At 37.5% G+C, this 14,273-nt stretch overlaps 1 protein-coding gene across 2 annotated transcripts in view; it reads left to right on the top strand.

Annotated features, from left to right (window-relative positions):
* LOC107672046 (paired box protein Pax-7-like) overlaps positions 1 to 14,273 on the top strand; it is a 59,815-nt gene that overhangs the window by 23,716 nt on the left and 21,826 nt on the right. For both annotated transcript variants that reach the window (XM_016465133.1, XM_016465132.1), the window contains exons 5-7: positions 1,426 to 1,622; positions 9,349 to 9,514; positions 9,677 to 9,873. In XM_016465133.1, coding sequence (XP_016320619.1) covers positions 1,426 to 1,622; positions 9,349 to 9,514; positions 9,677 to 9,873 — 560 coding nt within the window. The remainder of the gene's footprint in view (positions 1 to 1,425; positions 1,623 to 9,348; positions 9,515 to 9,676; positions 9,874 to 14,273) is intronic.

Here is a 14,273-nt window from a genome sequence, read left to right as displayed (position 1 = left end):
GGTGTGGCAATGCCATAGAACAATCATTTTGGGTTCCTCAAAGTACCTTTCCGTGAACAGCCTTTAACAGAACCATTTTTTCTTAGTGAAAATAAAATTTGAATCTAAAAATCCATTTCCCTCTTTTGTGAAATGGAAAGGTTCTATGGATCTTAAATGTCCTTCATGGAACCATCAGTGCCAATAAAGAATCTTTGTTTTATAAGTGCAGAGTAAATGAAAGATCTTGAGATTTTATCATATATATCAGGATCTTTTAAATGAAGATGGCGATTATGTGGGGGAAAAAAAACAAACAGTTTTTACCCAGCCTTAACATATAAAAAAAGGCAAAGCGCACCCCACTCGGTTCCTCAATAATCAGCCCTATTCAGAGGGGCCAGTCTTGGAAGCCCACACCAGCATTAGCCAATAAGAAGCCAGGGTTCAGCCATCACTAATGTAGAATTGCTTCAATTTAGCGGGAAGTCATGGCCTGGATTAAGGCCAGTGTCTGCAGAGCTAGGCCTCCAATGCTGCTGAAGGGATTTTCAAGGATCAGCCCAGTGCCAGCCAAACTGGAAATAAATAAGGAATCAACTCAAGTGAAATGTAAAAAAATGTCTGTAAGATCTTCCCTGTCATATGTGAAAATGTGAGTAAAGAATGGGACATAGGTAGATCTTTTTGAATCTCTATTGCTAGTGAGTTTTTTTTTTGACAGCATACTTGTCAATCTTTCATGTTCACACTCATTAATATGAATTCTTGCTACAATTATTTGCAAAGTTATCAGCATCGTGCATACACACCTGTATAAAGGTCACTGTTCCGCACAGCACGGATAAGCTAATGTGTCATTTTCGTTTCATCACTAAGCTACTCGGCTTGAATTGCCACCCACACACCTCTGGTTTGCATCAGATCAGATTTGGGCTCATTGTTTCTCATCTTTTCTTCAGCTAACCACTAAACAGAAATGCTGGAGTTGACATGGCTGCATTTGACAGATAATCCACCACTCTTATTTTGAAGACGGCAAGATCGCAAATGGCATTTAATGAAATAAACTTGAGTTATTTGCAAAGTGCCAGTTTTGTTTCATTTTAGCACCAGTACGAGGATCGCTAAGGTGGTCTGCGGAGATTAACTCCCCCCACTTTTCCCTCTATGGCCTCGGGGCGAGCTGGGATTCGCACTGATGTGGGATTGTACAAGAACTTCGCTTATATAAATAGCTATGCATTGAAATAATATTTGCTTGAAAGCCACATGAATCCGTCTCACTGTGCTGCAATCCATCCGTGTTTTGGGTCCACATTCACTTACACATCATATCACTATGATGACAGCATTCATAACCAGAGAGCTTTCTGGTAAGTGCGTGACTTTTTTAGCGCCATGCACAACACACTCAGCTCTTTCGTTGTCTATCCTCTATGACAGGTCGAATAGATGAAGGCTCAGACGTGGAGTCTGAACCGGACCTGCCCTTGAAGAGGAAGCAGAGGCGCAGTCGGACCACCTTCACAGCCGAGCAGCTGGAAGAGCTGGAGAAGGCCTTTGAAAGGACACACTACCCAGACATCTACACTAGAGAGGAACTAGCCCAGAGAACCAAGCTCACCGAGGCCAGAGTACAGGTATGGCACGGCCAAATACTAAAGCAGTTTCTGCAGTTGCTAGATATACACATGGTTTGACTGAGATGCAGATCAAAATGTGTTTAATTGAATCTTCATCATTCTGTATATAAAACTTAAAGGGATAGTTCACCTAAAAATTAAAATTGTCATCTTGAACACACATACTGTAAAACTGAAGTCAAATGGGTCCGATGTTGTTTGAAACCTGTTTAGTTTTTAAGTATCTTCTTTTGAAGAAAGTAAGTCATACAGGTTTGGAATGACATGAGGGTGAGTAAATGATGACAGAACTTTCATTTTTTGGGTGAACTATCCCTTTAATTGTGCTCATCTATGAAGGTTACTTATAAAAGGATGGTACCCGTAAAACTGATGCTCTCAGTTGGAGATGTAGATGGCACAATGAGAGCTCAGTAAGAGTTCAGCTATGTGCTTCGAGGTCTATAGAGCTCTAAAGTGTCACTAGATCTGCTGGACTGAGGTCCTCTGATTGATGATGCGTGTAACAATGCAACTGCTCGTCTCAAAGAAAGTGCTTGAAAAACACAGCAGGCCTCTTCCTGTCAGCCGTATCGGAGAAACACGATCAGGTGGCTAACATGGCACTACTTCTGTCAAAGTTGGCTTGAAATTAAAGCTCACCCTATCTATTTTCTAAATGCATGTTATTGCGATCTTATATTGTGAACGATTTATACATGCATGTTTCATTTACTTATTTTTTTTACTTTAATCAAAATGTCAATAATGTCATCTTTCAGAGAAATGACAGAAAATATAACAAATGCTGTACGTTTATATTCACAGTTTTAATTGAGCAACTCATAATCGAGTTACATTCCTCTCTGTCAAAACATACATGATTCAATGCATAACTGAATATTTGAAGGTTTAAAAACCTTTGTGTCACTTCTGACTTTTGTAGCATTCACACAACACTGAGACTTGTAGTTGCAGAGACCCCACTGGTACGATTTCATTTGGACCAATGCGTTTACATGATGAATTGCTTGTTACAGTCTGACTGAATTTGAACTTTAAAAGTGCATGTAAATGTTGTAGAGCATTCACAGGACTTTGGCTCCGCCCACCACTGGTCCTGACAACTTGTCAACCATGTGGATAGTTGAAACAATGAGAGGGGGAAAATACAGTAGAGTTATGGCAGCAGCTGTTGGGAGCAAAGGGAGGGGGATAAAAAGAACAAAAGTGCATTCCTGATGGATTTCTCACTTCAGCTTTTGGCTGGGATCTTTTCTTCCCACCACTTTCAAGCCCACCACTGCTTCTTGTAAAATTTGCTGCATATCAGAGAACATCCCACACACTCTCTTGGGAACCCCTCTCCACCAGTTACATTAATCAATCAAGAGCTTGTAAAAAAAATATGACCGCTCACCGTGGCCCTGCTGCCTGCTTCACCTCTGAAATGGTATGGGCTTGTGGTCTTCATATGCTAATGCTCTGGATGTTACCTTAATGTAGTAATGTGTAGTGAAATGCCACGTAAGGTCAATCTGTCTTCGTTATTCGATTTTGTAATAAAAGATTATTTGTTTTAATAAGTAAACTCTGTATGTCAGATGTACACAAGCTGACTAAATGACGTCACTGCATAACTGAAATGCAGCTGTCTCTTTCTTTTTCCTCTCAGCCACGTTTTAGTTGGCTAAATTGGCTTCACCACCTTTTGACTTGCCAAATGTCTTACTCTTTCTGTGATTCGACCACTTAATAAAGCGGAAGACACTTTATTTTTCCTTTTTTTACTTAGTAGCATTCATGACTTTTGTTTCAAATCAGAATTTGTATATTACAAATATCGTTGGCTCTTTGACAAATTGCTTTGGATAAAAGTGTCTGCTAAATGCAGAAATGTAAATCAGTCAAACATTTGTGCCCAGACAAAATGAAAATGACTCGATTTTGGAAAAAGCTGACCCATAGTGGCCTCGTGGCAGGCTTTTTAGCAAAGAGAAGATCTCTCGCTGGCAGTGTCAGAGATCCTGCTGATTTTTTTCTGCCATGTCAGTGATTTGGCTCTCCCTGAAAGGAGCCCCATGGGACATTTGGCCCTTTTGTGCATTTATGGTGACTGATGCTAATTAGACAAGTGAATAAACATTACATCACTTCTGACCTGCGTATGTCAGACCTGAATTAGATTTTTAAAAACTGATAATTCAATCATGAATATAAATTCAAATGTTCTTTTGCTGTCAAACATTTGGCGCCATGTTGGATGGAAAGTCCCGATCACTCAAAGATCATATTGAAACCACCACATCCTCAATATCTTGGCCCAACAGCTCATGCTTTGTTTTCTCAACCCTGTCACAGCCCAGCAGTTGGTTCTTGAGAGGCCAAGCAGATGATGTGTGAGGATCTCTGGCTCGAGATAGCTCACATGGAGATGCCAGGGCTCTGGGATCATTGCTTTTGTGGAGGGGAAGGTGTCTGACCCTGTTGGCTTTTGGCAGACCCCACAGCCTCAGTGTCAACCCACTTGAGCGCAGCTGCGCTGACACAGTATCCAGATGTCTGAGAGAGAGAGAGAAACTGGGAGAGAGGGAGGGAATGTTCCTGCTGCCAAAGAGGGGAAGTCAGACATGGATCAGTGAGGATGTCAAAGGCTTTAATTTATGTGTTTGGTGCTTTTCTATTAGGTGTCATCAGTCTGTCACTGTGGTTATTCTTAACCACAGACACTTTACTCATGCTTCTACTGTTTTACTGCTCCTTATGACAAATCAGAGGAAGTGATCCATATCTGACTAAGTGCTTCCAGGTCTGTCTGTCTGGTTCATTGCATTTTGTAAGGCCAGAGGGAGAAACAAAATGAATTAACGGAGATTTACAGAAAATTTCATAGGCAGTGGCAGTTAGGTCACTTCAAACTCTGTTAGACAAGAAATCTTCGTAATGTGTTCATGGATCAGGTTTGAGGTTGTAGTATGACCACTCTGAAATATGAGGAAGATAAACGGATGGAGGGGAACCTAGACACACTACATTATCACAATGAAACCTGCATGCCAGTATCTTTTAGATTATATTATGAATAATGAATTAAACTAGATACTATGACCTAATTTTGACATACACTACCATTAAAAACTTTAGGACTGGTAAGATGTAAAATGTTTTTGAAAGTCGTTTATGCTCCTCCAGGCTGCGGTAAAAAAAAAAAAAAAAAAAAATACATACAAAAATTCATTACTCCAGTCTTCAGTGTAACTTGATTCTTCAGAAATCATTCTAACATGCTGATTTGCTGCTCAAGAAACATTTCTTATTATTATCAGTGTTGAAAACAGTTGTGCTGCTCAATAGTGGGAACTGATACTTTTTGATGAATAGAAAGGTTTATAAGAACAGCATATATTTATAAATCTTTTGTAACATTAACCTTAATCAGTTGAATGCATCCTTGCTGAGTAAAAGTAATTTCGGTAACACTTTACTTAAAGCCTTTATGTATAATGCATTATAAAAGTAGTTTTAATGCATTAATTATGCTTTGTAATGCACCTTATAATGCATCGTACAATCTCACGAATAATGGTAGCAGCAGGTAATATGTTAAAATACTTATCAATTCATTATTATGCAATGCATTTTAAATTCGCTTATAATGATTTCCGACAAGCTATAATGCATTACAATGCACATTATGAATAATTATAATGCATTATAACCTTGTAAAAAAAAAAAAAAAAATACATACAAAAATTCATTACTCCAGTCTTCAGTGTAACTTGATTCTTCAGAAATCATTCTAACATGCTGATTTGCTGCTCAAGAAACATTTCTTATTATTATCAGTGTTGAAAACAGTTGTGCTGCTCAATAGTGGGAACTGATACTTTTTGATGAATAGAAAGGTTTATAAGAACAGCATATATTTATAAATCTTTTGTAACATTAACCTTAATCAGTTGAATGCATCCTTGCTGAGTAAAAGTAATTTCGGTAACACTTTACTTAAAGCCTTTATGTATAATGCATTATAAAAGTAGTTTTAATGCATTAATTATGCTTTGTAATGCACCTTATAATGCATCGTACAATCTCACGAATAATGGTAGCAGCAGGTAATATGTTAAAATACTTATCAATTCATTATTATGCAATGCATTTTAAATTCGCTTATAATGATTTCCGACAAGCTATAATGCATTACAATGCACATTATGAATAATTATAATGCATTATAACCTTTAATAAACCTTTATAATGCATTATACATAAAGGCTTTAAGGAAAGTGTTACTGTAATTTCTTTCAAAAAATTAATGAAAAATAAAAATCTTACTGACCCCAAGCTTTTGAATTGAAGTGTATACCTGTCAGGCATTGAAGAGGCTTAGTCCTACCACATGTTACGTACAAGCAGGTTTGAAGATGTGTCTACTTCCCCTCGCTATTCTGGCACCCTTTGATCCAATCTGGAAACAAGACTTCCAGGGCACAAATGTCAACCCCCTGATGTGGTCATATCACATGAGTTGTGATTGATCCTTGCAAAATCTGGAGCCAATAATTCTGTACTTATGCTGCTGGCTCACATAAAAATGCAGGATTTCAATGAACAGATCAAACAAATATGTGAAAGTATTATACGTATGTTTATATGCATTTATTTATGTTTATGTATAATGATGGTTATAAAAACTAGAAAGAGGATGTGCATGGACTTAACAGTGTTCTACAACTTCAACTCTCTCTTCTGCTGGAGAGATGCCTCATTTTAGAGAGTATTGCCACACTGTTTCCTTCAAGGCCCAGTCCAGCCAGCCTCGACCCTCCATCGTAACCCATCCTGTCCCACGGCCCATCCAGATTCCCACAACCCCTGTATGGAGCCACTGAGATGTCTGCCTTTTTTACACCTCTCAGCCGCTGTTATGTTCTTTTTTGCTGTGAAATTCAATCACGCTATCCAGGTTTTACTCCTCGTCTTCCTGTCTGCTCACCAACCGCCCTGCGCATGGCAAGCTGTAATCCTAGGAAGACATATAGCCATCGTCGTCCAAGAAAGACGGCGAAAAAGAAAGTGAGAGGAACTGATAGGATGGCCCGGATGATTGATATTGGACGAGAGTGGAATGTGAAATCGTGACACAGTCCACAATCAGATTTGTCTTCCATTTACCTCCCTTCCTTTTGTCTCTCCCGCTCCCCCTGTTCGCTTGGAGATTGAGAGTATATTGAATTGAATTTTTCTACTTCTATTCCCTCCGAACCGAATGCAATCAAACAACAGCTCCTTGAGCCACACTCCACCAAATCTCCTCTCTTAAATGTTTCGCCAAGAGACTCCGTTCACTTTTAAGGAAATTATTCGAGCTCTTTCAGAAATACGAAATGAGTCGGCCATCTCAGTTGGGCAGTGTGCTTTGTGTCTCAGCTCGAGCAGGGAAATGAGAAGAGTGGGGAATTAGAGGGAACAGCAGAGAGAAAATCCCTGCTCAAGGTGCCTTTGCCATCGGGTTCCAGAATGGTGCATTCAGAAGCCCCAGCTCGCAGCAAGCCTCTTAGGAGATCCATTGAGCGTGGGGCGGCAGGCACTCTAGCCTCTAACACTGAGTTACGTGCCTTCTAATGCCTTGTGCTACTCACCACTTTTCGTTAATACCAGAAACCATCCTAAACTAAGACATGTAAAGTAATGGGGCTCGTGTCAGCGGGACTAGTGGTTTTATGGGAAAGGTCGTTGATGCACGGCATTGTTGAAAGAGCTGTGTGGGACAGCTAATGGGGGATGGTTGAGTACTGCTAACTTTTATTTGAATGAAACTGATTTTTACTGGCATGATTTATTAAAGAAAAGTTAAGTTCTTGAAGTTTAAAAAAATCCAGTTGTCTAACCTAGCGTTGTGGTAAGGACGGGTGTTGGGAATGTGCTTTTTCAAAGTAGTTACTAACCGTGTGTGTAATTAGTCCCCTGGTGCGTTTAAAAGAGTAATTATATAGGTCTTATAGGTGTTTCCAGAGTCTTATAGGTGTTTCCTAGTTTTTGTTTGGATATGGGAATGGAACAGGAATTTTTTCAAGGAATGCCATAATTGTTGCTTTTGTCCTATGGGTGGGATTTTAATGATAATAAATGAATAATAATAAAAAACTATTTTATTTAATTTTTCCAATTACCATAAAGGCCACATATTTTTAAGAATAAATTGCATTTATCAAAAATATCTTGCTGCAGACTGCTCTCATTGGCTCACTTGAATTTGAGATTTTATTAAAAATGATCTTTTTATCTTGCTTTGTCACTTTGTGTGCAAAGATTGAAGGGGAGCCCGGGAGGATAAAAACGAGAGGCAGAGAAAGAGTGTGTACTCATACAGTATGTCTACGCCAGCCCCTTGATCAATGCCCAGGCTGAAAGCGTCATTCTTGAGGAGCTGTTTAAAAAGGGACGCCCTCTCTTTGTGGTCTGATTCATTGAAGGGCCATTGTCCCCCTCTTTCACTTCCACTCACAATGGTGGGGACCATTTGAAAAACAACAGTAGATTAACTGCACTGCCAGTGTATTAAAGTCTGAAGAATGGCCCCTCTGAGGCATAGATCAATGTCATTCACTCTTTTGCATACACAGGGGCAGCGCCTCGGCCCCAGAGAGGTGCAGGTTACTGGCCGTGCTCCCCTTTCAATGAGACACATTAGAATGAAACTTTGAAAATGTGTCTTAATGTGACAGAGGCCTTTCTTTCTTTCTTTCTTGCGTTCATGCTTTCTTTAAATAGAGGCTTTTTGTTCATTCAAAATATCACTGAAATATTTGATATAAAAACACATTTTCTACATTAAAAATCATCTATAGCACTAACTTTTAAACTAACTATTAAAGGGATAGATTATGGCAAATATTTAACCCTTTAAGGGTTATCTGTTGGAAGTGCACTTTATGAGTACATGTTGGAGTTAGTCGCATAAAAAATATTATGCATATAACCCGGGTACACCCCTCCTCTAATATTATGAGATCTTTGCTTGTTTGTTTTTTCTGTAACACTTTAGTATAGGGACCATTTCTCACTACTAACAAGTTGCTTAATAGCATGCATATTATTAACATATTGGCTGTTTATTAGTACTTCTAAAGCACATATTTTGCATGACCATATTCTACATCCCTAATCCACCCAATACCTAAACTAAACAACTACCTTACTAATTATTAATAAGCAGCAAATTAGGAGTTTATTGAGGCAAAAGTCATAGTTAATGGTTTGTTAATAGCGAGAACCTTAAAATAAAGTGTGACCATTTTTCCCCTTAATTAGTGATAAGCTAATATAGTTTTTGTTAATATATTGAATTTTTATTTTCTGGTTTCATTTTAAGTTAAAGTTTTAGTAATTTAGTAATATAGTTTTTAAGTTTTAGTTTATTTAGTTTGAGTTATTTTAGTACTTCAACGAAACGAAAAAGAAATGTTGCTTTAGTTGAAAGTAACTTATTATAAAATAAAATACATGAAATAATTTATTTCATTTTCTGTTTTCATTTATTTAAAGCAATTAACTTTTTTATGGTTTTAGTTTGGTTAACAAAAATGATCCTATTTCTTATTCAAACGGATTTCATAAAAATGACATAGAATACATTTATAATATCAACCATTTTTCATTAATTATTAGACATGAAATTGATAATTAATTTAGTGGTATTGACCAGAATTTCAGTGCACTTATTTTTATTTTTAATTTTCAGGTTTGGTTCAGCAATCGTCGAGCAAGATGGCGTAAACAAGCCGGAGCCAATCAACTGGCGGCATTTAACCACCTGTTACCTGGAGGGTTTCCACCAACAGGCATGACCACTTTACCAACATACCAGCTTCCTGAGTCCACCTATCCTTCAACAACATTACCACAAGGTAAATGAACCAATGTTTTCGTGAAGAACTTGAACCTTTTTTCTATTTATTTAATACTCATTACACAAACTCATCTCATACATGAATGGCAATAAAACGAAGGTTCCCATGATGCATTTCAGAATAATTCTCTGACGTAATTAAACGTGCTGTTCTTCCCAGACAGCTGTGGCACGGTGCATCGGCCCCAGCCGTTGCCCCCCTCCACCATGCATCAGGGCGGGCTCTCGAGCGACAGCAGCTCCGCCTACGGCCTCTCGTCCAACCGCCACAGTTTCTCCAGCTACACCGACACCTTCATGAGCCAGTCAGCGAGCAGTAATCACATGAATCCCGTGAGCAATGGACTATCTCCACAGGTCAGTAAGGGTCACTGGCCACAGTGTTTAAATACTCTTCTCTATAGCCACATGTCAAGGAGTCTTTCAAGTGGAATTACGAGACCTCTCTGAAGATAAAACGGCATATTCTTTGTGCACTGCCGTGTACGTTTGGTGATTAGATGCGTCTCATGTGTACTGAGCAGACATGTTTTGGAGAAATCATCTTCTAGTGGATGATACCCACCTTGTGCTCGTGAAGTGTTTATAAGATATTGTGTTCTAATGAATATTCCTTTGTTTTACTCACTCTCCTAATTAAAAGAAAGATTTAGTTGTTTGATTCTAAGAAAATTAGTTTTGAGACAATACAGGATACCCTAAAGAGAAGAAATCCCATATGCAGTCATAGAGCTGCTAGCACTGCGCCTCATTCAGAAAAGAGAGTAATCTCACTAAACTAATGGATCTGTATGTTTAATTGTCTAGAAGTAATTTTCAAGCATTAACAGACATTTTAATAAGTCAGGGTGTTTTAATTAACTAGAACGGAGCAAAAAAAATATTGTCTTGTCTTGCTCTGATACATCTTTGAGTATGAATGTAAAATGGAAAGCCAGTAAGGCTTTTGTAGGTGTTAGTCCTTGTGTTTCTGAGCAAAGATTCTTGTTAAAGACGTTATGTAGCATTCTTGAATAATGGAGAGTAACAAATAGGACTCATTGCTCAGGGTTGATTCCTAAAAACTAAATAAAAGGAAAATGACTGCTATTGATGCACATCATTGGTAAAGAGTGTATTACAAGCAATTATTCACCATTAGTGGGCAGTTCTGCCCACTATAGCCAAGAAGATCTGACTAACAGGCAGAAAATAAGATTGAAATGGTGTGTAAGGAGTTGAAAATGAAATTCAATACTGCGTTTGTCCACAATTACCCCATTGTTCACACGTTTTATGGCCACTTTCCCCCCCTCACCAAACATTTCTCAAAGCAGATTGGAAACTGGTATTACTATTTTTTTTCCCAAAGAGAGGAAAGAATTAGGGATTTGATGACAAAAAAGAGATTTTCTCTTGTACTGCGGAGTTGGGGGATAACATAAGCGTTTCTCAGCATGTTTGATTGTTAATCGTAGTGGAGGGGCTTTAAGTGCTAATGCTTTCGCTGCAAACCTGCATAAATAACTGAACATGGTTCGAGCATTTTTATGCAGTTTGTGGGGGGAGTGTTAACAGCCAGAAATAGATCAAATAACAGCTGTATTATTTTATTTTATTTTATTTTATTTTATTTCATTTGATTAAAACAGCAATTTTTATAGATGCAGCATGTCAACAAAAATTCATATTAATCGAATTATCTATACATTGAAATAGGATAAAAGCACAATTGTAATTGTTAAAATCATTATTAAAATTATATTTTTCCCCCATGGGTTTTGTAAGAATCTCTCACTAAAATGAAGATGGTTCACCCTCCATCCGACCCCTCCTCAGCCCCCTAACCTCCCCATCCCTGTCCAGCCCCTCTCACATGTGGCTATTCCATCAGGCCCTTATTGTAGGAAAAATTAATGTTCTCTTTGACAGGAGTATCATAGTTCAACCCCAGCATCACACTGTGCCTCAATGTCCATGAAAGGGCCGCCAGTGCCCCACAAGGCAACCCCCCCTTCCCCATTCTTCTCAGCTACAGGGAGTCCACATGGCAGTCCTTACAAGCTTGTTTTTGTACATCACAATTTTCTCCATCATTTGTCTGATCTATTGTCTTTCTTTTACTTATAATTCCCCCTCTAGTAATTTATTTTAACACATTAATTTTGTCTTCAATGAAGATAGTTCATGCAAATCAATGCAAATAATTGAGTGCGTGCAAGTGGTGCAGTTTGTATTATACAGAGAGTGCAGTTTTTCCTAAATAGTAGAGCACTGTGGGATTGCACAGAGAGCTTTTTGTTTGGTTTATTTGCTTGTGAAATCTTATCAACCATTTTAAAAGCTTTATAGCCTAAAGTTGTTGTCATAGTAGTGTAATGGCCTTCTCTCATTTGTCTAGACAAACCCTTCTTTGACACTGAATTTACACTGCTGCTTTGTGGCACATCTAACTGACGGTTTCAAAGTAATTCTGCTTATTTTTTTCCACTTATGAAACATTTGCGTTTACCTCAGTCTCCTTCTGATTTATTTTATATTTAGTATCCTGACTTCTGAAGTTTGACTATTTCTCAACAGTGGATAGTGAATTAAAAAAGAAGTAAAACAACATTTCTGTTTTTCCTCCATGCTTCAACAGTTTATGGCACTAGTTTATCCCTGTTATTTAATATCTTTTGAGCTCTGATTTTTATATATATTTTATATAAATATTTGCTGGTCAAACTCATGCATATTAACAATATTAATTGTAACTTGACTGGTTACACAATGGCAATAAAATTAATCACATGAAGGAAAAAAAAAGACCTAACCCAAACGGAAATGTAATATATGACATATATTCACATACTGTATAAGGTTATATCATAAAAAAATCACTGTAGTAAAATTTGTATGTACATATGTTAATAATATCTATATATGATGATTTTATATGCTATTTATGTAGCAACCATATGTCAAAAATATGAATTAATTAAAAAAAAATTATAAATATAACATATTACATACATATTTATGTGGTCTAGAGATATATGTTAATATATGAAATTGTTCCAATTTCTAATACTTTTCATATATGATTTTGCTTTATATGACAATATACACTGAACAAAATTATAAATAATCATGCTGTCTAATCAGCATCTTGATATGCCACACCTGTGAGGTGGATGGATTATCTCGGCAAAGGAGAAGTGCTCATTAACACCGATTTAGACAGATTTGTGAACAATATTTGAGAGAAATAGGCCTTTTGTGTACATAGAAAAAGTCTTAGATCTTTGAGTTCAGCTCATGAAAAATGGGGGTAAAAACAGAAGTGTTGTGTTTTTTAATTTTGTTCAGTGTATTTCATATATGGAAATGTAATATATGTACATATATTACATTTGTAAATGGGAACATTTGCCATACAGAAACACCTGATCTATAACAAAACTTGATCTATTTTAATTTTAATTTTAATTTTAATCTTAATTTTAGACGATAGCGCTCAACACCTAGAGACACAGCAAAAATGGCAACATTTTATTCATTGTATTTCGATATACATGAAAATCTAGTGCATGCTTGGAATGACCTGGCTTTTAGTTTAGGAAAACGTGAGAAAGATGTGCTTATTTTCAGTTGTGCATTTGTCAAATTGTGTGGATGGACCGCTCTGCAGCTTCTGTCGAGTGGAGAAAACTTGTGGGTTTCAGTAAATGTGCTGAATGAAACGCAACCCTGCTGGGTTCACAACACCAACAGGTGCACAAGCCTCTCTCAGTCTTCTCAAGTGCCAGCAGAAGCAGAGCGCTTCTCACTGCACCTCTGGAAAACACATTAAACAGCACTGCAGCTTAGTTCGGATAAAAATTATGCAATGCCAGACCTAATCTCCATTAAGCCCACTTTTGGACCGGGTCAGAGCTATGGACAGATTTCTATGGCCTTGACTGCATGTCTTTTCTGTGTTTCACCCGCTGCTGGACATTGAGACCAGTCCAAACATTGGACATGTGGAGAAGGAATGAATGCGGTAATAAAGCCGTAGGCTGCTTTACTACTACAGTCACTCCTCCTCCTACAACAGATGCTTTGTGCAGGTGGCTGATTGGGTTTTACAGTGGGAGACGTTCTGCTATGCTTGTCTGATATGTGCAGTGTTTTTGTTGTTAGTTGTTGTAACTGGAGAAGAAAACAACACACACCCGTTTTAATTAACAGGTTTTACTAAAACCAACCATTCAGTATAATCAGTCATGCTTTTTGTTTCGGGCCCCGTAGCAACAACGCCACCCCTCAAGGCACTCGAGTCATCTAGTAAAGCTTCCAGTGCCAGTATTAATGAGCATTACTGCAATTTCACTCTGCAACATTAGTGTCAGGTTGATTGGGCCGTAACGGGTAGTTATTGTGCGTGAGTGCAATATTAACAAAATGAACAAATGATTAAAACTATTTTGTTATTATAGTCATTTATTTTTATTCATTACATATTTACTTTTTTAGAAGACGTTTGTTTACTTTATATTTTTAATTTATATTTTATTATAACAATACATATATATTTATTCTTACATTTTATATTTACTCTTTTAAGAGACTTTTATATTGATTTTCATTTATATATTTTTTTTTAATTTATTGTCTTAGGAGACTTTTATATGTATTTCCATTTATAATTATTTGTATTCATTCTCTTAAATTTGTATATTAACACACCAACACACACACACCCACACACACACACCCCCACACACACACACACACACACACACACACACACA

The sequence above is a fragment of the Sinocyclocheilus anshuiensis genome, unplaced genomic scaffold (assembly GCF_001515605.1).
Source record: "Sinocyclocheilus anshuiensis isolate Anshui unplaced genomic scaffold, SAMN03320099.WGS_v1.1 scaffold1053, whole genome shotgun sequence".
Lineage (NCBI taxonomy): Eukaryota > Metazoa > Chordata > Actinopteri > Cypriniformes > Cyprinidae > Sinocyclocheilus > Sinocyclocheilus anshuiensis.
Note: the sequence above shows the minus strand (reverse complement) of the source record. Positions and strands in the feature narration are given on the sequence as shown.